At 45.8% G+C, this 24,458-nt stretch overlaps 1 protein-coding gene across 2 annotated transcripts; it reads right to left on the reverse strand.

Annotated features, from left to right (window-relative positions):
• Nucleotides 1–3,907: 3,907 nt before the first annotated feature.
• On the reverse strand, nucleotides 3,908–22,759 carry C8A (complement C8 alpha chain). Of its 2 annotated transcripts, none has more exons than XM_040073204.1 (11): nucleotides 22,647–22,759; nucleotides 20,441–20,537; nucleotides 19,356–19,500; nucleotides 18,109–18,253; nucleotides 16,368–16,557; nucleotides 14,925–15,125; nucleotides 13,380–13,620; nucleotides 8,898–9,026; nucleotides 8,117–8,274; nucleotides 5,954–6,176; nucleotides 3,908–4,059 (listed from the first exon to the last, which is right to left on the reverse strand). In XM_040073204.1, exons 1-11 carry the CDS (start codon nucleotides 22,757–22,759, stop codon nucleotides 3,908–3,910), a joined length of 1,794 nt encoding a protein of 597 aa, XP_039929138.1. The 2 variants fall into 2 exon arrangements, with proteins under 2 accessions (XP_039929138.1, XP_039929137.1); XM_040073203.1 differs by having other exon boundaries at nucleotides 8,117–8,286.
• Between the last annotated feature and the right edge of the window lie 1,699 nt (nucleotides 22,760–24,458).

Raw genomic sequence — 24,458 nt, forward strand, 5'->3', positions numbered from 1 at the left:
TAATGATTTATTATAAACCTGGAGGGTAATAAAGAATACCATGCTGAAGCTTTTACTGTTTCATTTTGGTTGGCATTAAATTTTGGTACCATCCTTTACCGGTGTTCCTAACTCTCGCCGCCCGCGTGGGTTCAGATTAATCACCCGCGTGTGAGGGCTCGGGGAGGCTGCAGGCGGCTGTGCACGTGTCCAGCCCTGCTTCTGCTGCTCCAGCCCATTCCTCTGCATAAGATACTCATCTCAGGGTTGTATTTTACCCCCCCCATGTTGTATTTTCACGGGTTTTCTTGAGGAAAAGAAGAGGATAAACACGGAGAGGCTGTATTTGTTTGCACCTCCCTGCTTGAAGGAATTGCTGCTGGAGTACCACGACTTCGGTAACTTCCAAAAGGTATTTCAAGTGAGCTGTAATTGCCTCCTCCAGCTTTCCCAGGACAAAAACTGCTGGAATCTTGCCACCCCTCATGTCTCCATCAGGAGTGGGAAACTGGACTGCTTTCCAGCCTGGGTTCACGTGCTCCTTGTTGTGTTGTATCACACAGACACTTCACCTGTGAGGCTGGAACGTCGTCCGGGCTGCAAACTCAGTGTTGCTAAATTACTTTGTCATGCTGCTGTTTCTCCCACTTTGGGATGGGTGGTGTTGTTTTATTGAAAATCAACCCAGGAAAGGCCATGCAGAGGCATTGGCAGTCCCCAGATTTCAAACCCCTTGTTCTACCCTGGTGGCTGAAGAGCCCAGTGAGCACCCAACACAACTGCCAGATTCCAGGTCAGATCATGCCTGCAGATTTATCATCCTTTTATATCCCATTTTGGTACCCCCTGTTTCTGTAAATCAAAAAGCTAGAGTTGAATACAGTAGTTATTACCAATGTAAACAAGTATTTTTACTTGTTTGTAGTGCAGCACCACAGGTCCCACTGTGGCAGACGTGATAGTGCAGCACCACCAACACCAGTCCCTCCCCAAACTCACCAGAACCTGGAGTTTATTTTGTTCCAGGTTTTTCTGGTGAGATTAAGTGTTTTGTATCTGCCTGTGCCTGTGCAGTCTGCTGTATAAAAAGGGAAGGCAGCAATTTTCGAGCTGCTCCTGCCAGGGAATTTTTGCCTGCTCTAAACTCCCAGGCTCAGAGGGATGCAGGCGTTGGGGCAGCTGATGTGACATTGACCCTGAGGTAGAAAACAGCTCTGTCTCAAGCACTGCCCTTATCTCCTCTCCTGTTAGCTGGTTATCTGGAGCCTACACCTTGCAACCTCAGGTGTATTGTCATCAATCATTTCCTATTTTCTTCTGCGTGCTGGTTCCTCTCTGCCCTTCCTTTGTTAATAACCCAGTTTGCCTATATCCATAAAAATATCTGATTGTGATACCATTTATCCAAAGCGCCATACATCCATCATGTGCTTATGAGCGAGATAAACAAGGTCTCCTGGGAAATATGCCGCCAGAAATATATAGGATAAATAACTATATCAAATGTATGTCAGCGTGCAAGAAGGGAAAATCCATTCATTAAAACCCGAGTGGAACTGCGGTGTTTTGTTGTACCCTCTAAGCTTTTAGTTTAACTAAGAAACGTACATTTTTGCTGCTTATCTCATCTTGCACAACTCTCCTGCTGCCCACTTCAGCACGAGATATATTAGCTTCTTCCAGTGCCATTGTAAATGTGTAATTACTCATAATCTCTTTTTTTCTTTTTTTTTTTTCCCTAGACCTTACAGGCAGCTTCTTCCCTTCTTCTGACTTCAGCTTTGCTGCTCCTGGGTTTCAGCGTGTGGATGTTTGAGCCCTGGGGTGAAAGGGGAGGAGAGAGGAACTGCCCACCTGCCTTTGGTGTTTGAAGGAAGCCCTTGGGTTTGTGTCTCAATGCCTTGAGCTGTGAGGTGAGTGATGAGAATGAACAACTGCAGGTAAAATGTAGCTCCTCTGCTCTTATTTATATGTTCCATGGTGGGATTTTTGCATGCAGTTCCTTTAATGACTTGGATTTTTTTTTTTTTAATGTGTTTTTTTCTGTGATTTATCCTTCTAGAAACAGCTCTAAAAGCTGAGGATGCATGTTGTTTTCCTGCAGGCCCCATCTTTTCCCAGCCTCCAAGGCATCAGATCTTTCTGTTCATTAATTTCTCCCCTCTGGTCAAAAAAGAAGCATACTTGGTTTTCTGGCTGAGGTGACTTTGTACTCATTTACTTGCAGGCATTTTCCTGAGCCCTAAGCAGTCGATGTAAGGGTAAGAATTCCTTGTGAGCCAAACTGTTCCTTGGTGTAAGAGCCCTGTCTCATGTTTCCACCTAACCTGGCAGCCCAATGCCAAACAGCATTCATTAAATCACCTGTTGTGATCCTACATTTCATGTTCCTTTGGATGTCTGAGTCACACTGATCCACGGGTGCTTCGTGCTGCTGCATTTCCTAACACAGAAGACATCAAATTCAAGCCCTTGGAAGCGAATTCCTCTCTGGTTGAGCAGCTGCTTCACCTGGAATAGCAATGTTGGCCTGAAAAAGGCCACAGCTTTGCCCCCCAGCAAAGGGATTTTTCACGGAATAATCCATCTCAGGGTTTGAGACAACAGGGTTTGTTGTTTCCAGCCCGTAGTTTCATTTACAAGCAAAAACAAAACAAAAAAAAACCAAAAAACAGTGGTGAAAAAACTGGCCTTTGGCAAACATGGCCACAAAAGAAAATATGGGGCCAGATCTTCAGGTGCCATAAATCAGCTGCAGTGAAGGAGCAACACTGATTTACATCAGCTGAGTGTCAGCCTGTAAATCCCCACTGACGCACAGTTGAAAAACAAGCATTTCCAAGCACCTGAGTAATTTCCTTCACTAAACCACCATTCCTTTCTACTCCCTCTCTCCATTCACATGTCTACAGAAGGGCTGCTTTGTGCTTTGAGGTTTTGGTGCTGTTGTTGTTCATAATGTCTGATTCCTTCTCGGGGCTTTTTTATTTTTTCTCCCCCTTTCTCTCCCTGCAATGAAAAGCTCAGTAAAATGAAGTGCCATTTGCCTTCCGTCCATCCCGGGTTTTTGTGGCAGTTCATTAAGGAGAGGGAGCTGCAGGCTCTCGCCGTGGTCTCTGGACACAGTTCAATACTGTGTGCATTCTTGTGCTGAGATTTACGTCTCACATTCAAAAAAAGCCCCTTAAATCAGGCAGCCTGTTAGCATCTTCTCAGGCTCTGTGTGCCTGGGAGATAAAATGCCTGCGTGCTAATAGTCAATTCATCACGGATCTTACAGAGGAAAAGCCTTTGCCTGTGTGGGAACATCCTCTGCCCAACGGTTGCGTTCGAGCTTCCCCATTTATTGCTTTATTTATCTGCTTAAAATTCCTTCTTTAGCTTGGGCTCACATTTTGTGAGGATGCCCCAGCATCTTTAGGCTGAGGCCTTCCCCATGCAGAGCAGCATATGGCTTTGCTGCAAACGCAGCCCTGGCCAATATGCTGGACTTACGAATCTGACAGCGCCAACTCACAAAAGTTTCCTGGTACATATGTCAGTACCAACTGCGTAGATTGTGAGCGTTTCCCAAAGGAAAGTACATAAACTCCCTGAGAGGCAGGCTCAGTTACATAAACACACGCAGTGAGTTTATTTCATGACACGCTCTAGCCCCGTGGTCACCCAGCAGCTCCACCTCCTTTGGGTTGCTGCAGCAACCTTGCTGGGGGCTGGTGGGGCTCCCATCATGTCTGGTGGGGCTCCCACCCCATCTGCTGGGACAAAGCCACGGGAGCAGTTGGTCAGGTTTTACACAGCACATCCAGCACCTGTAGAAACTCATCGCCGGTCAATTGTTTCTCCCAGGGGTGATTCCGTCGCACGCCCGGTGTATTCACAGCCCAGCCCAGGCTCCAAACCACCCCGCCCCAGGCAGCTTGGGCTTTCAGCAGGCTCTGCTCTGGTGGTCTCTCCCAGCACAGGGCTGCCCGCCGTGCTGCGGGGCAGGGTTGGAGCAGTGCCGGCTGCGCCGTGACGTCCCCGCCTGGCACGGGGACCAGCCCGACCAGCAGCTCCAGCGCCCGTCCGTCTCACCACCTGGGGACACACGGAAGAGAGAGGGAAAAAATGAGCAAAAAAAAAGGGATTTCAGGTCTGGCTGAAACATCTCTGGGTATGGACTCCCTGCTCTATGCCAGCCATGCTGAGGTTGTTGAGATCACGGCACTTTGAAGCCGGAGTGGATGAATCAGCATCACCCTAAACACCAGCAGCTGTTTCTTGTCCAGCTCATCTGAAACCTTCTGCCTCTCCTTTCCCAAAGCGCAGCTCACAGCTCTCTCTGCAGCCACTTCCTCTCCTCTGACCAAGGCAGAGGGACAGAAGTCCCCTAACGTTGTGGGGACATTGTGAAAAGTCCTTTTGGGGATGGGGCATTCCAAAGCTTTTTCATTACAGTACAGACTGAGTTGTCAGGAGCGGTCGATACTATGGATTATGGCTGTGCTCCTGAATGATGGGAATGCTTGATGGCTGTCATTTACTGTCGTTTTTTATTTACTCATCTGGCCTTCATGCCTGGCTTGGGCACTTTATTAATCCAGACAGGGCAAATGGATGTGTGTTCTCTTGCTCAGTGCTGGCTGGGAAGCTGTGTTTTCCATCTGCTGGAGCATTGTGCTTTTTAAAAATAATTTTTAAAAAAATTACTGTGGTCTTCAAGGAGTTTTGGAATAGAAAATTTGAAATTAAAATTGCCCATGAGTTAGAAGTGTGCCTGTCCCCATTGTTGCTAAAATCAAGGAGCACAGGTCTGGCCAGTCCAGTGTTCTGCTTTGGTGGCATGTCCTGTGCTTCCTAAGCAAATTCTAGAGATTTGGGGACAACCTAAAGAACCTGAGCTTTTTAAAGAAACCCACTTTGCAGTCACTGAAGCAAAGCTTTGGAATTCAGCCTCACAAACCATCTCTGCTCCAACTCCTTATCTCAGCACAGCTTTGATTTTCCACTGGTGACGCCCCAGTGATGAGCCCATGGTTGAAGGCCTGGAGCTCTGCCTGGTGGAACTGCTCTAAAGATGGATTTTTCTGCCAGCTTCATGTGCTGAGATTTAGATTTTTTTTTTTCCCCCATCATGAATCAGGACAAAAATATCCATAGATAACTGTAAATTTTTTTGGAAATGAAGGAGCCTGTTCCGACCTCAGCTTTTTTTGCTACCCACTTAACTTTTTAGGATAGTATAGAAAGTGACAAAGAAAACATAAATATAAGCCTGTCACTTTGGAAAAAACATATTTCTTCACCCCAAAATAGACACTCTAGTCAAAATGAATCCTGGGAGGGGGTGGGAAATCTGGCAGTGTAGCAATTTTTTACTAAAATGGCTTTTTTGGTGGCATACTATGTGAGCAGTTGCCTCACCTGAACTTTTCCCCTTCCCTCCCCTCCCTGCCTGATGAGGTTTGTGCTCTCCCCTTGGAGCAGCCATCCTTAGTGGGATGCCACAAGCCCTCCAGAGGATTTCCTGGATTCAATCCAGCAATTAAACACACCCCCATTTCCACTGTTTATAGTAATAGTAAAATACAGAACGGTTTGGGTTGGAAGGGAACATCTCATTCCAACCCCTCTGCCATGGGCAGGGACACCTTCCACTATCCCAGGCTGCTCCAAGCCCTGTCCTACCTGGCCTTGGACACTTCCAGGGATGGGGCAAACTGTACCAGGGCCTCACCACCCTCCAAGGGAGGATTTTCTTCTTCATACCTAATCTAACCCTGCTCTTTTTTCAATTTAAAGCCATTCCTCCATCTCCTGAGCTGCTAATCCCGCTTTTTCGCAGGGCTGCTCGGCATCATGCACCAACAAAACGCAGGAGGGAAGGTGGGATGGACGTGTGGGTGCCAGGAGCTGTTGGTTTAGCCACCTGGAGCTGGAAATCCATCCCCTTTGCTGCCTTTCCCCCTGCCCTGCTGCAGCCTGGGCTCACCTGGGCGCTCACTCTGCTCGCAGGCAGGGCCTCTGTAGCCGGGGCGGCACTGGCAGGAGCAGGTGTCACCCACCAGGATGGGCTCCCCGTTGTTCTGGCACTTCCCACAGCGGCAGGGGCTGAATTCCGTCAGGAACTCGTCCAGAGCCCGCTTCAGGTGCTGCCGTTTGCTCTCCATGTGGCCGAGGTTGCTCCTGCGGAGGATTTCGTGGATGGGCTGCAGCTGCGGGGGGATGGAGATGGATGGCATGGAAACAATTTCAGCTGGGCATCAACTGGGATGCTGTGACATTGCTGGATGGATTCGGGGCTGGGGGAAAACTCATTTGTCTTCCTCGACAGCTGCATGTACATCATGCAAATGTGCTGCTGCCCCAGCGAGGAGCCGCCGTTCCAAAACCTTCCTCATCTTGGAGGTTTGTGTGGGATTGGCTTTTCTGGACATGCTTTGGAGTTTTAGTATGGATTGGGATGATAAGTTAAAACACCCCAGTAAGCCTGAGGGTTTTTTTGACTGATTTCTTAGTGCTGTCACAGTCCCTGAGATCCTTGCATGCTTTTTGCCTTTTTGAAGAAAATGTTTTGGTAAGGGCTTTGGACAGAGGGTATCATCAAAATTTATTGCCATCCTATCGCTTGCAGTGGCCAGATTGTAAAATACCCAGTAAATGCTGAGAATGAGGAATTTTGCCTATATATTTTTTGCCCTTTGATGTTGTGAAATAATACTGTCATCTACAGCTTTGGGAATGTAACTCGCTCATCATATTTTTCCAGCAGCAAGATACAGTTCCTATATACCAGTCAGCAAAAACAGTCCAGTTTGGGCAGCAATTATAACTTGCCCAACTGAATATTAATATTCAATGAGTACTAAAGCTAAAAACTTGGGACTGTGTGAGGACACTTATTTACATCTGTCCATCTGTGCCCCTGTGCAAACGCTCCCTGTCTAGGGGAGGATCAGGATCAGCTGGGCTTTGGGAAGAGCTCTTAGGCAAATTTGCACAAGCCTGTTTGACAAACTGAGGGGGCTGTAGATAAGAGCTGCTGAAGTGGACACTGGTTGCAGGGTGAGTGCCCAGCTCTGGAGCAGCCAACAGAGAGGACAGTGCGTGGTTTACTGGAAAAGGGCAAGAAATTTTGCCCAGAATTGATGGGAACTTGTGCAAAAAGGTGAATAACCTGCAGCTGGAACTGAAGGCAATTCTGTGTTATCAGATCTTTCTGCCACCAGGTGCTGTCCAGGCAGGCTTGCACAGTCCTTCTTGCCCTGCCAATAGCACAGATAATTCCCAAATCCATTTTCCCTTCTCCCACTCTCTGTCAGAGCTTTCAGACCTGCTTTCAAATGCAGACAAGAGGGATAGAAATTGCGTCGTGTCCCTGCCATGACAGAGATCCTTCCCCACATGCCACATGAACTCCTGGAGCAGACTGGTGGCCTTGGCATCTTGGGGTACTTGTGGAACTGCTGACCACAGCTGAGGAGTTGTGGCCACCCCCTCGTGCCAGCTCTGTCCTGGACTATTTGTTTTTAGGGTTGCTCTTCTCTGTCCCTTTCCATCCCCTTTGCCTGCACCAGTCTCCTCCCCCACCAGAAGCCCCATAAAATACTTCAGTGATCTTCCCATTTTATGGGGCATCCAGTGAAACAAAAGGGAGCCTGGAGCCTTGCTGATTTTTATGGCCACAGACCTTCTTTTTGGAGTGTGGGGAAAAAAACCCACCTGACAGAGTGGCCGGGAGCTCCCTGCTCAGAGAGCTCCTGGAGGGGGGCTGTCTGTGCAGAGCTTTTTCTGGGTCACAAAACACCTTCCCCAGTCCTCTGTGAGTCCCCTGCTTACACAGGAGGGCGGGCAGCACCAGGGAGAACACTGGGGATGAATACAACTGCGATGCATTGTGCAGCTGTTGGGGAGCGCATCAGAAACTTAACCTGGCACTAATCCAGCATTAAGCTCCTTGTCCATCTCCCTGGGGATGTGGCCGGTGGGAGATGCAGTCCCCATTGTGAAATGAATAAGAGGTTACCAGATCAGCGGCCCGTTACATTTAATCTTGTTCTGTGATGGGATCACAATAAAAATACGAAATGATCTGCTCGACTACACTTTCATTCCTTAGAGCGGCAGAGTTTCTTCAACTGCAGAAAAGCCTTACCTGGAAATCAATAACTGTAGGATTATATTTTAATGACCTGCCCCAGTGACGATACATTTTGCCATCCCAGCTGTTCAGGAGCCCTCCGCTGTAACTGGTATCTCCCCCTCTAATCCGGGGAATAATATCTTCCACAACCGCACCGTGGCTTTTAGCATCTGGAAAGTTGAATTGCACACGTATTATTTGGCTGCTGTTTCCACACAGGCCCCAGAAAGTGCTAAATGGAGCTGAGATCAGATGTGCAGGGCGCTGTCGGGGAGCTGCCTCCTGGGATCGATGTGAGCTCAGTGCTCCCTGCTTGTGGGGCGAGCCCTGCCACCTTATCACAAGGCGACAAGTTGAGCATCCCAAATCCTCTAAGCTGATAAGACCCGAAGAGCCTGCACTCCTCCAGCCTTGGTTTCTGGGTGGGACATGGGCAATAGATCACATTGTCTATAGCTCATTATGAAATGTACAAATCTGGGGGTTCTACCCTCCCTGAGTTCTTTTTAGAGTCAATTTTGACTTTTTTTAGTTGCCATGCATGCCCAGTCTGTCATTACTGAGGACTGCAGCCTCCCAGCCACCCCAGAGCCTCTGTTTCTAATCCAGATATTGCTACATTAATTCCTGCCCTTTTGAGAGGGATCAGTACTCTTGGAGATGTGGTCCTGCCTTGTCTGAGGGATGGTACCAGAGCTCCCTTCTTCACACCTTGTGTGACCTACGCGTATCTCTGTGCCCAAGTGACTGAAAGCAAGCGACCCAAGGAGCCCCAACAGCCCTGCTGCTGTACCAGTTTTCAGGAATCCTTTGCTTTTGCAGTCAGAGTGTGTCACGGTGGCACCCAGATTCAGTGTGTCCTTGCTGACTGTAATGCCAAGGGACAGGCCAACACAGGCGCTTATCTCCTCGGTGCTGATGGCTGCAAACCAGAAAGCACACAGGTAAATTCAGTGACTCATGGTGTTAGTTTTCGTACTTCTTCTTTCTGTCATTGAAGAAAAGATTCAGTTATTTTCATGGCTTGTGTTTCAAAGTCAAAAGCTATTCTGGGCGAAGGGCAATGGAAAACCCCAGTATTTTATTGCGATATATTTGGCCTATCATATCATAGGTGTAAAAATTGTTTCCTTAGAAAATACTAGAAGAAAGTAAAAACCTTAAGGCTTCAGGCACAAATGTCCCTGTTTGATCTATATAATTAGAAACAAACCTTTGGTTTTTTTACAGACTCATAACTACGGTAAACCCAGGAACAGCAGCTGAAATGAATAGATCCTCACTATTTTCATAATTAGAGAGGAATTTTTTTTTTATATTTCATATTTTTCCTAAATTCGGGTTCTGACCCGCCTATTAATGGCCTAAGCAGCACCTTAAGGAGTAACTTTGGGGAAGCCTGTGTGCCGAGAGCTGCCAGAGCTTTCCTGCCTGCTGCTGCCAGCACCACCACATACATCACGAAAATATGTAACTGGAGAGCCATGAAGCGACTGCAGAGGGGAGAAGGGAACTAATGAGGTGGTTTCACCAAGGTAAGCAATGTGCATATTTCATACAGCCTGGTTTTATGTGAGCACTTCAGTGTACTGCAAATATAAGGCCGTCCTCTTTAGTAGTTAAGAAGTCCATTGATTGCAGTAAATGCGGGTACCGTAAGTAATAGGTAACTTTTATATTGCTCTGTCAGAGGGCCTTTAAGTGTTTTCCAGAGGGGCCTGGTGATCAATGCCACGGTATTGAAGGGAGGCACAGAGGTCAGCGGGGTTTGTGTGTTGTGGTTTAATGGACTGAAGTTTAAACCTCTGTCCAAGTCCCACCCTGGAGCATTGTCTGCTGAACAGCCTCACCTCAGCACTGGGGAGCAGGGCCTTGCCTTGCTTGTGCTTAAAATATTGCTCAAACACTCGTGGCTCTGGTTCTGTGCTGTTATGGAATGGTTTGGGTTAAAAGGGACATTTTAAGGACCATCTGGTCCAGCCCCTTTCCTTCCTGGGCAGTGACATCTTCAACTACACGAGTTTGTTCAGAGCCCCATCCAGCCTGGCCTCAAATGTGTCCGGGGATGGGGCTCCTGACACCTCTTTAGGCAACTTGTGCCAGTGTTTCACCATCCTCATTGTAAAATCTTTCTTCTTTAATCTACACTGACCCTCTTTTACTTGAAAACCATCATCTCTTGTCCTGTCACAACAGGCCCTGATTAAAACCTGTCTTTCTATTAGGTTCTTTTTAGGTACTGGAAGGTTGCAATGAGGTCTCTCTGGAGCCTTTTCTTGTCCAGGCTGGACAACTTAAATTCCCTCAGCCTTTTCTCATAGGAGAGGTTCTCCACTCCTCTAATCAGCTTTGTGCCTTCTCTGGGCTTGCCCTAACGAGTTCCATGGTGACCAACAGCTGGGGACCCCAGAGCTGGGTGCAACACTGCACGTGGGGCCTCACCAGAGGGGCAGAATTCCCTCCCTTCACCAGCACGTGACCTTGTTGGACCTCATGAGGTTCCCAGAGAGAACCAGATTGTCCTCTGGGGTGTCACCTGCAAACTTGTTCCCTTCTGCTACAGGAGAGGCTCACTGGAGCCAGCTGGGGCATGGATCTGCTCCTTGGCTTGGTGGATCCAAACCCCGCTTAGGTACTCAGCATCCTGAGAGAAGGGGTGTAAGTCCTGGCTTCAAACTGTTGAGAGCTGAAACATGCTCCAGACTCGAGTGGGAAACTGCACCCCACTGCAGAACTGGGCCCTTGAGGAAGATTAAACGTGTAGCACTCAATTACTTGCACTAAACTGTTCAACTGTTGTAAACACAGTGGGTAAAGTTCATTCACCCAAAGCAACGTGAGTGATTGCTTATCTTGGTGCTGGAGTGCCATAAAATTAAACTTGAGGAACACCCTGATTAATTGATTTGCCATGGTTCCCGTTGAGTAATTATGTTCAGCGAGGGGCTGTCGATACCGTTCGCCATTGGTGGCGGCAGGATCGGGTCTTGATAAATGAAAAGCGGTTATCACTGCAAAAGGGTGGCCTCAGTAAATATTGGCACTTGAAAGGGGGAGCCCTGATAGGGTTTTGGTTTGGTATTTTTTCTTTTTCAAATGATGTAATTTGCGATAGTTAAATGTGCTGGAGTGATAAGATTTACAGCCGCATTTTGAATTAATCAGAATATAGGAAGACTCTTTCTAATTTACTCCGCGCATAATGTTCCTCCCATAAATGTTCTTGTAATGTGTGAACACATTATACTGTTTTCTGCTAAATAATAGAACCATAACAATCTATTTTAAAAACAAGTAATGAAAAATATTGATGGCAGAGCAACGAGGGACCTTGTTCTGACACGAGTATTTATTTCACTCATGACCACATCCATATAAGCCCTTGCAGCCTGGAAGCTGGGAGTGGGTCTGGCAGCAGAACTGCAGCCCTAAGCTCTGCAGTGAGCTGTGGATAGCTGAACAGAGAACGTGCTTTCATTTTCAAAATTCGGGTTTCCTAAGTGCTCAAAGTCCAGCTCTGTGCTCAGTGACCACCTAAGCTGTGTCTCATTTAGGGAGGACTCAGCCAAGGGACCTTTTCCCCAGGTTTGTGCTTTAGTCATTGCTCTATTAAAAAAAATGAATCTTCTCTCTTCCAGAGCATTTAGCAAACAGCCTCGTGGGCTGGGTGGGCCCTCAGGATGCAGTGGTTGATCTAAAGCAGCGCCGTGCTCAGCCCTGTGGGCACTCAGTGATGCGTCTGCAGAGCTTCAGACCCATCTTAGGAAGCTCTGATTTTAAGACTTGAGCACTTACATCCTGATCCTAACCATTCCTCAGGGAAGGAGGATAGTCCTCTTGTAAACACGGCCTCCAAGCATGGCTGTGATCAACATTAGAGAAATCAGGGTTTTTTTGCTAAATGCTTTGAGGCAGTGGCATATCAGACACTGCAGGTGGGTCCTTCTGGGTCAGCGTTGTGTGACACAGAGCACTGCTGGCTTGGGAAGGGTGGACTTTCCGGCAGAGCCTGGATTAGATGAAAATTACAGAATGGTGCTGCATTAGAATGGAAATTACACCTCCACTGGGGCACATTTTTGTCTTTTGCTGGACTTCAGCACCCTTCTTTCCTAAGATAAGGCATCTCGTGGCAGTAAATCTCCTTACACACACAGCAAGCACAAGATAAAGCAAAATAATGGCCTCCCTCCACATGCTCTTGATTAATTCTTCCTCTGAAATTGGCAGTCTCCTTCCTGAAGACTTGCTTGCCAAGACCTTGTTCACTTCTATATCACTCACCCTTCAAAGTGAAGAAGTAATTTGAAAAAGCGTCATGTTTCCAAACATTAGAGGTTCAGGAACCTGATGAAAATCCTCTCTAACAATAATTTCTTGTGGAAAAATTGGTGTGGTTAATGTGCACTATGGAGGACATAGTTATCCTTATGCTGATGGGACCAAGCCATTCCAGACCAGAGGCAGATTCTTGGGCAGAACCAGGAAAATTATTGAAATTACAGCAAATTGCACCTTTTTGTCCAAGATCACCATTTCCTTCTGCATCAGTGTCTGGCCTGGAGTTACCACAGCAGTGATACCCTCAGCACAGCAGAGTGATGGCCCTTAGGGGAAATGGGATCTATTTCATTGTTGACACCTTTACAGAAGTTGGCAGCTGGGTTATTGGGCTAAAATCCCGTATTATTGTTCTGCATCCCATGTTTCTGAGTAGGAAAAATGTTATGCTTTTGACCTGCCAGCAATGGCAATTCTCACGCTCTCGGTGTCCACAGTGAGTGTTTCATCTAACTAAAATTTAGAGGTAGGGCTCTCCATCCTCATACACTCCAATTTGTTGAGAACTAGAGCTAACATGGGTCTGTTAGTCTCCAGATGTGGCACTAAGCAGAGGAAAGTGGCAGAAGTATTGCAGAGTGTAGTGCAATATTTCCATTTACAGAAAATTGCTCTACGAACAGGCTGAAACGTGAGTGGGCTGATTTGCTGAGCTCTGGGTGGCTTTGCAGCTTCCAAGTGAACAAAGATGACAAGAAATGGGAGAAGATTAGCCAATGACACTGAAAAAAATGGAGAAAATAGTGCTCAAGTTCCTTCCTTAATGACCAAACCTTCACCCTACACTTGAGGTACTTCTCAAATCAGAGCAGGAAGCACATTTGGTGACGCTCAAGCTAATCCCAATCCATGTGGCCAGTAGTGCCAGCAGGTTGAAAATGCCGGTTTTAAAGCAGAAAGCAGAGAACAGAGAATATATTTTGATTTTTCTGACCTTTCCTTCTCATTTCCTCCTTATTGATGACAAGGATGTACTCAAAGACGCCCCCCATGGTGCCAGATGTCATGAAGTGGGTGCCGTAGTCGTTGATGAATTTGGCATACATGCCGTAGTTGTAGGTGTCTGGGAGGTCCTGCAGGGAGAGCAGCACGTCTTCATCCAGAACAATGTTGTCCCTTCTCATCTTGAAGCGGGCTGTCTGCACCTTGGTCACAGCTCTAATGAACCCAACCTCCTGCAGGTAAAGGAAAGAGGAGCTGCCGTCAACATTAATTTAAACAAATGAAGTTCTAGGCTTTAGGCTTGCAGGGGAGTCTCTGACTGTCAGTGCATGTATGAAAACAAGCACAATTTTAAATGAAACTATGGTAATTCTTTTTTTTAAATCTCTCTCTGGCGTGCTGTGGATGTGGAGGGCCTTGAGGGGTTGGATGCTACAGGGGTTTTATTGATGTGTGAATGTGACCAGAGTTGGGCTCCATGTGATTCCCCTCCATTCTCTGTCTCTGAGATTTCTTTTTCTGGTTTCCTTTCCATAATGTTTATTCCCTTTTTGCTTTTTTCACAAACTCAGTGAGTGACAAAGCACAAGGGTCAAGCCCAGCCCAGCAGAGGGGAGATTCCCTGGCCAGGAAGATGCTGATGGAGGGAGAATTTCCTGGATATACCACCAGATCCAAGGCTCCACCTCTGTATTTGCCATTGTTTTGGACAAGTCTCCACAGCAACATGAGCAGCCCTTTAAATGATTCCTCCAATAACTGATCATCATTTAGCTGCAAACATCATGTGAGTGTGGACAAGGGTCACAGTAAATACTATAATGGTGCTCATTTCAAATAGCTTTTAAGGGCATTTTGACTCGGAACACCACCAAAGTAATTCTTCTTTATTGTTTTCTGTCAGCAGCCTGGAGAGAAGTGGAGATGGGGCACGGTAAATGTGGGAAATACCAGCACTCCTGTTATTAGATTGGAAAGAGGTCATCACAGCCAGTCCATGATGTAAACCCTCTGTGAGAAGTACACCCTATTATCAGGTACTATTTTTTCAGTGTGGTATTTTAACCTCCTGTAAAAAGTAGCCTATTTCCCCGTCACGAGGCAGCTCGTATTAATTTGAGCAAGATATATTTGCTACCAGAAATCATTCCTTGAGGATAATTGTTTTGATCAGCATCTTGATATTCCCTCCTCCCTCATCGTCACTTTTAAGCATTTTTTTATTTATGTGCTTAATGTAGCCATGAAACAGGATGGGGTGAGATGACATGTGCTGTGGCACTCCGTAATTCAATTTTATTCCCACTCCCTGTTTGCTGAAACATACCAAGAGCAGCAAACGGGATTACTAACGATCATACATTTGCAATTACGTGAACGAATTAAGGTACAATTACCCCGTGTTAAAAAATGCAATTGAGAGAACAAACTGACATAAGTTACAGCCAGACCATGCGATGCACAGATGATGTGACTGGAGCAGATGCATCACTGATTTGGTTGGGTTTTTTTGTTGTTGCTTTTTTTTTTTTTTTACCTTTGCATCGTATTGTGTGAAATTCTTTAGGGATCCTTTGCCACCTGATAAAGCGAAGCCCAGGTTTAACATGAGATCTCCACCTCCAGGCCCAATTCCAATGGTGAAGCCCGTTGTTTTGGATTTATCACTTTTAAGGGCATCAAGCAGGTCCTTTGAATCATCGTAAAACTCAAAAGCAAATCCAGAATCAGCATGAGCCTAAAATGAAAAGAGCAGACATTAATTTTTCAGGTGCTTCCCTTCCTTTTTAATCTCTGTTTCTTCTTTCTCTGTTTCTTTAACCTCTGTTAAAGCCCATGATGCTCCTGACAGCACCAGCACTGACTTCAGTGAATGTGGAATAAGGAATTTAGACCCATGCCATTTCATTTGGAAATATATGAAAAATATGGATAAAGCCAAGCATTTTCCTTCATCCATCTCCAAGCAGGAGAGATGTTTGTCCTTATCCATTCAAAGCCAGAGCTGGTAATGGTACCTAATAAGACAGCCTGACACTTCTCGTTATAAAACCCTCCTTCCAGTTCCTTATGGCTCTGCCAAATCCTAACGATTTGGACTGAATTTTTTTCCTCCCCATCCTGCTTCTGGATGGATTCATTTAAGAAAAGAAAAATTCAACATGTGTTTACAATGGCAAGGCTAGAAAACAAGCCCTGTTTTGCCTGTGTTTCAGAGAAGTGACCTTTTCCTTGACAGCTCTACTTTGCTGGCACGTGGAATCAAGGCGCTCTGCTGAGTCTGGGCTGTGCCAGCTGTGTAAAAAGCCAGCCCTGGTGTTCACACTGGGGACTACGAGATTCTGCTTTCTGGGTGGACATGAAAGCTGCTTGCATTGAGTAATATTTCCCAGGAATAATGTGCTTTCATTCATTCATGTCAAAAAACATGATAAATGTTTAACAGTGTTGCCAAGGCACCCACTTACGATGTGGGAGACCCAAACAGAATCCTTGCTCCACTTGGATCAGTGTCCGACATCAGACAAGACCTTATGGACTGTAGGTGCTGTGATCCCTGGTGATGGGTTTCAGGATCCCTGTCTCACTCAGAATTCAGATTTATGCCCCTTGTAGCCATGCCACAGGCTTAAAATGCTTTCAAAGACTGAACCAGCAGCACTGTTACCAATTTACACATGGCCAGCTCCATCCCTAGAGAGGCAAAGTGCTTGTGCAAGCCCTACAGCTCATTAATAGCAGAATTTAGAGAAAACACCTCTCTCTCGGCTCTGACTGGGGCAGAGGAAGCAGTGGGGATGCCTGGGTGATAAAGCAGGTGAGTTCCTTGATGTGCTATAAACCAGCATTTACACCATTGACCGCCTGCTGAGGTACCTTAAAGACAACCTACAGGCAAAATGTGCCTGATCTCCTTGTGGGAAGCTTGGCTTTTTTTGCGGGGAAACTGCTGCTAAGTTTGTCCTCCTGGAGCACCCACCAGGAACTGGTACACGTGGAAGTTGTAAGGCTTGCGGAAATACTTCTCGTCGTCCCCGTAGTGCAGGCGCTCACAGGTGGTGTCGTACCGCAGCTCCCGCCACTCCCCGTTGTACACGTACTCACAGAGCCCTCCAAAAAACTCGGGGTCGTAAATGTTCTGCCTCCCTTCCTGCGTCAGGATGTTGTACCTTGGAAAGAAGTAGGTTGTCCAAATTCAGGAGGCTATCCATAGCTCCGGGTTTATTCCCTCAGTCGCTGTCACAGGGTTCTCCTGACACTACGGGTTATCTATCCTCAGGCCTCCTGAGGAGCTGGAAAATAACTTAGACATGGGTTGGGTTTGTTGTCTCATTGCTGCCTCCTTCTCAGAGCTACCAGGAGGCAGACTGCCATTTTATTTCCCAGACATTATTTTGGACTCACATGTGAGGAATGGAAGAAACCAGGGAAGTTGCCCAGCCCCTCCCAACAAGTGCAGCTATGAAAGTCTCAAAGTCCTGGAATTCCTCCAGGTTCCTCTTGAGCCTAATGCATCTCATTGTCACAAAGTGCTTCCTGGCATTCTCTGCAATTATTTTCTATCTTAATTTCATCTCTTTCTTTTTAATAATGGTACCCTTTCTCAGGGTAGTTAACACCCTCCCTAGACATGAAGCCTGTGCTTTGCCAAGTCTGTCACTTATTATTTCCTTATTCCTCCTTCTTCCTGCTCTCCAGCCCTCACAGCTGCTGCCCTCTGAAATCCCTCCTATTACTTAGTATTCCATGTAATTCTGTGGCCCAAAGTGAAAGCGTTATTCAAACTAGACAGCAGTACTGCTCTTCTCAACAGGGAACCATCTTTTAGGACTAAGATAGAAAATGCCATTGCTTTTTTGTGTTCTGCAAGAGAATCACTTCAGAGAGCAGAATTAAACAGGGTTCTCAGTGAAAATTAATGCATGCCTTGTAAAATTTTGATGGACCCTCCCAGGCCCTGGGCCAGAGGAACATTTATCTCATTTATCCAGAGAGTGTTGGATTGAGCTGATGGGAAAGTTACACAGTGGCTGTCTCCATTCTCATCCTGTAGCCCACGTTCATAAAATCCTACTATGGTTTGGGCTGGGGGGGACCTTAAAGATCGTCTCATTCCAACCCCTCTGCCACAGGCAGGGCCATGTTCTCCAAGGGAAACTGAGCCGTAGCTTGGTTAAAATAGAAGGTTTTCAACAAGAGTCACAATTTGCCTTTCAGTTTCATTTTATTCTGGATTTCTCTTTTGCCTGTATTTCCTAATCAAAGTTTGAAACTGAACAGGGAAACACTTTTCACGGGCAGAAGTATTTAAATATCCTCATGTGGCACTCAGGCTCTCTGCCTTGAATCTGAAGTTGTAAATCCTGGAGTTAAATCTCCTTAAGGATGAATGCCAGGAGGGTGCTGCATCTCCAAAGTCTGCTGTTTGCTTTAGTCTATTACTTTTAACAACTGGAGGAAGTTGTGAGGTATCTGGCATCTGTTTTTCCAGGAGTACAAAAAGAGCATCACAAGTATTGTGGTCAGGTAATAGATCCTAGACAGAATTTGAAATAAAAGCTGGAATGAACCCTCATGGTCACCTGGCACAGCTCCTCCCCTTTGGGTTTTGCACAGCCCCCTCTCAATTCATGGGTCATTGCTATTACTAAGGAAGAGCAATAGAAGAAACATAAACCTGTTTTGATTGCGAGAGGAGCCACTATTGATTAATTACTCACCCTTGGACTGCTTTTTCCACCCCTGGGATTGGGAACAGATGTTCACAAGGGTTTTCAATATCTTCATCCTCACAGTTATCCTCATCAGACCCATCTCTGCAGTCTCTGTCTCCATTGCACACAAGATGCCGTTTAATGCAGCGCCCTAAAGTGCACAGATGAAGGTGGTGGCTTATCCGCCCTCCAGAAATCCTGGCTGGCAGCTTGCACTGACTGTGCTGCTGTTTTTCACCCACATCTCAGGGCCACAAGGAATCATGCTGGGTGTTAAACATGGTGTTATTCCATGGGGAAGTTGTTTTTCCAAGCTTCTGGGACCTAAACGCAGCACAGAGTCCAAGCTGGCCACTCCCGTGGGCTTCTATCAGGCGGGAATCGAGGAGAGGTCACCTCGCTGTCCTGACTTTTATTTTCTAAAATCACACTCTTGGAAAGTTGCTATAGGAATAGCTTCACCCTGTGGCTTAAGGAAGTCACCTCCATATTATTAAAGTGCAAGTTTTCCTCTTCCCATTGCAGGAGGCATTTGGGGATTCTATTGCAACAATTAATTGCAAGAATGGATGGATATTTGCAGGAGAGGCAATGCAGAAGGGCTTTTGCTTCTGGGAGTGCAGAGAAAGCCTTGAGGGGGGAACTGGTACTGCTTAATTTACCCCAGTGGAGTGATGATAACCTGCTCCAGCTGATGAGCTGGTCACAGAGCTGACCTGTGGCTCCAGATTTCGATAGAATTTTCGTTAAATGCTCAGGAAGGTGGTTTCAGCCATTTGTGCAGAAACAGAAATCTGTCAAGGCTAGTCAAAGTTTCAGAGAACAGCCATTTTATATCCTCATCCTCAGAGCTGGAGGTGGCTAAAAATAACTAAATCACCCCAACAGATTGCTGGTTGGATTGATGATTGAACTGTGTCTCTGGCAGGGGAGAAAGCGGCGCGTTGGGGGAGCGCTGTGCGCGCCGAGGGGAGTGTGAGCACGCAGCACAGCAGTTGGAGCAGAATATCCCTACTCTCTTTGTTCCACTGAAAAATTCACATTCTCCATGCCACACAGCCTTCTTTTCTACCCAAATCCCAGTGTAACGTGGATGGATTTCTGTAAAAGTTGGGCGGGGGGGAAAACATTGAACAGGGGAAAAATTTCTGCTTTCTCTTGTACTGGTTCACCCTCCTGCTGCCCGGGGCAGGGGACTGATACCTCCGGGACCCAAAACCTCTCTGGCAGGGGTTTGTGCCTGCTTCACTCACCTGATCCCTCGCACTGGAAGTCCTGCCCGCACCCTGGTGGCCCTGTGCACGTTGTCTCAGCTCGGCAGGCTTGCTCATCCCAGAGGTGCCCCGCGCAGCGTTGCCCTCCAAACTCTGCTGGCTGCACCAGCCGCCGGTACCGGTGCTGCACAGAGACACAACCACGTGTACCCCCCAGAGACATCCCCTCCACAGGCCATAAAGCCATCTAAACTATCCTTTTAATATACATTCCTATTTTTATGTGTGTGTGTGTGTGGCTTGAAGGCTTCATACGTGATAAAGGCAGGGGAGTCAGCAGAGGGTTGGGAGCTCAGACTTGCCTGGAGTTCATCCATGTGAACTTAGAGGGGGCTGGAATGGCTGCTTTAAGAGTATCTCTTGTTTTACTGTGGGAAAATATGGCATTTTTCCAGCTGCATATGCTTTGCCCTGCAAAGCTCCAGGCTCAGATGGACACAGACACTAATTACAACACTGATCCTGCAACATTTCTGATGGATTATTAATGAGATTTGCTGCTCTTTAAACCAGGAAGGAAAAAAAAGAAAGAAAGGGAGAAGAGACATATTGTTTACTGATAATATACTGCCTATAAGCACAGGAACAAAAAAGGCAGGGATGAGATAAACTCAGTGGAAAGCAGAATTATGTCAGGTACTTGAAAATAAATTCTCAAACTATGAAGACATATGTGAAATGATAAAAAAATATGAGAGCAGGAGCTGATGCATGAAGGCTGCTCCTGATTTCTTTTCACTGGACTATTTGCATTAAGAATCGGGATACTTAATTAAATCTGAGACAGAAAATGAAGAAAGTCTCGGGCAAGTATTCTGGCCTGATTCTTCCACCATTTGCCTTGATTTTGCTTTTCCTGTTTTGCTGCCTCGAATAAATTTATTCCCCAGTTTACACCAGGGTAAATAAGAGCCTCTCTAGCAGAGGAGCATCTCCATCATATTTGGATGAGTTTACTGGATGCTTCAGAATGATGAATATGTATAATATATATAATTAATGTGTGTACATCCTCATCACAGACACATCTGAAGATAAATGAATACATTACAGTGGATCCTTACTTTTTTCTCTTGGCAAGGGATGCAATCAGTCCATCCTGACCACTGGCTCAGATGACAGTCGACAGGAGCTGGAGAATTAACATCTCTGCTGCTTCTTCTAGGGAGGGGAAGAAAGAGTGGTCTAAGGTCTTTGAAGATGTGTTTTGAGAGGGGCTGGAGACTGGAAGCGGGAAAATTAGCTCTCTGTGTGTGTTTTTCCAGCAGAAAGCTGGTTTGTAGGAAATGGGAAACATCCCAAGAAGCCCCATCCAAGTATTCACCATCAGAATTGAGCAGGGCCTGCAGGTGCAGTAGCTGGGGATTTTGTCTTGGGATTCCTGTTCTCTCAAGTCATCTTTTCCCTTTCCAATAGGTAGATTGCAAGTAAATGTGTATGTGTGTATATATATATGTGTATGTATATATATATATATGACCAACCATCCTGAGTGAACAAAAGGAACATCATGAAGAGACAGGTTTTAAAGAAAAGCTAATTTTTTTCCTCACTTTTCAGAAGCACATCACCATCTCCAGGAGCAGGGATGTTTATCACTACTGAGTCTGTTTTGATGTCACTTTCTTTACACCATTGTGAACTCATGGTTCAGGGCTTTTCCCAGCAAGTGTGAAATCAGATCCTGGCTTCCATAGGCTTTGTGGAGGGGTGAGAATGGCTGCACCAACGGTGCTGAGAGAACAAGGTACAAAGGACCTTGGCTAAGAATTTGGTGGTTGAGTATTTCTGAAGCAAAATGCACAAATTCGGAGGAGAAGAAAATAACTAAAGGCATATTATAAGGAGAAAAGGTCAAAGGTAATGTATTGTAGTGGCTCTTGGAACAGACTCTCTGCACTTACTCTGAACATCACTACACAACAGACAGAAAATACTTCTCCTGCCTCCCAGCCCAGTCATTTCAATCTCTAGTTCTGTCACCACTCCTAAAACCTTCCTTTGTATGAGCCATGTCTTTGTCCTGAGGAGTAATCTGTGGCATGCAAATGCAACCCTGCATTTGCCACAGCCTTCAAAGCGTTTTGAGGGTTTATCCTGAGCCAGAACATTCTTATTTTTATTATTATTTTGGTGATTAACTAATGAGCAGTCTGTTTTACTTACAAGACTGCAGTCCAAAGAGAAATACTGATAATTAGCAGAGGTGATGTAGCTGATGGGGGATTCATCAGGGGCTGGGAAAGAGAGATTTGCTGAATGAAAGCCACAGCAGCTCAGTGAGGGAGCCTATGGGTGCAGATCCCTGCATGAGTTGGAAACCCAGGAGCCTGCAGATGAACCCAGAGCAGGAGGACACGCAGGTATTGATGCCTTTTTGCTCTGACAGGAGGATTTGTGGACTGCATCCTTCAGCACTCAGCAAAGTACTTAATTGGCTCACCTTCGATTGGATTTTACATTTACCTCTTCATTATTCTGCCTTGTTTGATAAGTTCATCAAACATCAAAAATCTGGTCTTTGTTCATTTTCAAAAGGGATTATCGGAATAAGCCTTCATAATTAAGTGTATCACTACCACAGGTTTTTTTTTCCCTTTCCGCCTTCTCCTTGTCTCCGTGTTCCAATTATCACTGATACCTTTTTTTGATCCTCCTAAATCATATTTGCCTTTACAACAAGCTTGAAATTAATAGCTGTAGAAAAAAAAAAAAAAAAATAAATCCACCCATTTCCCCATCATGACACTATAGCTTTAGAAAAAAATGTTACTTGTTTATTCCTTTCCTTCAAAGCCCAAGTGACACTCAGATAGGTTAATAATATTGTTCATGGGAAAAAAAAAACAACTGACGTATGAGGATATGGCTTGGACTGAAAGCTGGGTTATTCACATGCACTTGTTAGCTTCGTGTTGTAAAGTGTAAGATAATTATAATGCAAAAGAATATGAAAAATATTAACTCATAAATCATCCTGTATAGAGAATTCATTTTGAGTGCCCAGACCCAGCCTGGTAATTTCAGTAAGGGAGTTTAAGAAGGCTTAATAGTCATCTGTAAAAGGAAAACCGTTGTGCAAACAGTTCCTTTAAGAAGGAATTACAATGCCTGGCTTGGGCTTTGGACAGCTGCCAATTTTTAATTTTTTTTTTTTTTTTTTTTTCCCTGGTAGCTTTGTGCACATGCCTCAAGTCAGGACAAAACTGATGGGCTGATTGACGTGCTGGTAATTCCTGTATGGAAATCTGGGGAGGGGAACTGACTTACCTGTGGGAAGGCAATGCCTGGAGCTCCCTGCACGCCGTGGCCTGGACTGGTGTTAAAGCCAGGGAGCACACAGACAGGATCAAGGCACAGAGCTGAGCCAGCCTCCACCACATTGCTTTGCCATATGTAAATCTTTGCTATAGATCAGCTGCAAACCAAAGCTTTTAAGTTTTCAGGGCTGCTGGAAGGAGCTCGGAGCCCACCAGGCTCCGAAATGCTGCAGTAAATCATTGACAGCAGCACAGATCGAATCACAAAGAATCAGGACACATCCCAGAGGCCTTTGCCCTTTTGGAAACAAATTCCCAGTCTTCTGGCAAGGAAATATATTAAACTGTGCAACTGTTTCCACATTAAAGTCAATCAAGTCCTATTGTAGCAGCGTGTTTTTTATCCAGCCTGCGCCCCCTTTTAATTTGAAGGAGGAGGAAACTCGTGTTATTTCCCACAGTGACTTCACTGTAATTTTGATGTGTCTGCTTGCTGACCAGGGAGAAGCTTTCTGGTACAGCAAATTGAAGATTAGCACGAAATTTTGTTAGGGAGAACGTGTACCTTCCAGATAGATGAAGGAAATGTCAGTTCAGCTTCCTGCCCTTGCCAGCCCCACGAGGCAGTTTCCCACCTTTAAAGCTGATGTGAGTTATCACCTGGCTTTTGGATGGCCCTACATGGCCACTGCAACGTGACAATCGAATTCCTTGTTTTCTAAAGTGATCTGGGGGGAGGAAGACATCCCCTGCACCTGAAATTGTTGTGGCCATCCCTTGTGCAAACCCAGCTGCTCGTGGTGGCTCTAATGCTTTTAGCAGTGTGGCGTCTGAGAGGATGTGCACAAGTGTAGGAAAGCAACACCACAGAAAGCAAGAACACCAGAGGTTATTTATTTTTAAGAGAGTAGTCACAAGATGATGATATTTAGTTCTGTCGTATTAGAAGAAAATAAAAATGGCCGTGGGAAAGACACTTGGTCACAGCCCAAGTGGCCTCATAGCTGTTTCTTCAAGCTTTCAAAGCTTCCAAAATGCCCCTAAGGGCAGGCACAAAAATGCACAAGGGATCTGTATCCTCATTGGGTAGCCACTAAAAAAGGAGTAAGAGGTACATGGAGACTTGTGTGTTCAAACAAGTGCCTGTTTCTCCCTGCTTTTTCTTCTGCATAAGCGGGCTGAGATGCTTTGTGCATAAATGAAGTGTTCCCAGAAGACGACTGGAAGTTTGAGCCTCAATAAATTCAAGAGAAAGTGTAATTATTGTAGGAAAGTCTGGTCTTGGGCTATTACAGCTGTTAAATAGACAGTGAATTGTCCTGTGTCCACAAAAAGCTGGGCTGGAAGTGTCATTTTGTGTATTTCCCAAATCAACTGCAAAGCTCATTTCAATTGCTGGCATTGTAAATTATCAAAATGAAAGGAGCTCTTAGAAAGTTCTTTTCGTGTAATTAAAGTTCAGAGTGACCCTGGGGCTCGTCTTTGCTAAACACTAAGAAATGTAGCACGGGGGTAAATTCTGTATGGAGAAGAGATGAGCAGGGCCCTTGTGTGACCTTGGGGAGTACCTTAATGCAATCCTTCACCTGCTAATGCACTGCAGATGGGCTCAGAAAGTCTTTCTCCTCTCTTTGCCTGTGCAAGAAGAACTCCAATAAGGGCTTTAATATTTTTTTAATATACTATTAAACCTAAATTGCTTTCGCCTGGGAGAAAAAATAGGGGAATGTAACTGGCCTGAGGCGATCCCCCTCATCACCTCCCTGTTGCACATCACAGCCTCTCTGCAGGTGGCTGGTGAGACAGAACGACATAAAAAGGT

The sequence above is a fragment of the Hirundo rustica genome, chromosome 9 (assembly GCF_015227805.2).
Source record: "Hirundo rustica isolate bHirRus1 chromosome 9, bHirRus1.pri.v3, whole genome shotgun sequence".
NCBI lineage: Eukaryota > Metazoa > Chordata > Aves > Passeriformes > Hirundinidae > Hirundo > Hirundo rustica.

Coding starts and splice junctions, on each gene's coding strand:
- C8A (XM_040073203.1), bottom strand. CDS start 22,759: ATGTGGTGGAGGCTGGCTCAGCTCTGTGCCTTGATCCTGTCTGTGTGC. Junction 19,501..20,440: donor TCCCTTGCCAAGAGAAAAAA/GTAAGGATCCAC, acceptor GTCTCTGTGCAG/CACCGGTACCGGCGGCTGGT. Junction 15,126..16,367: donor TCCACGTGTACCAGTTCCTG/GTGGGTGCTCCA, acceptor TTTTCATTTTAG/GCTCATGCTGATTCTGGATT.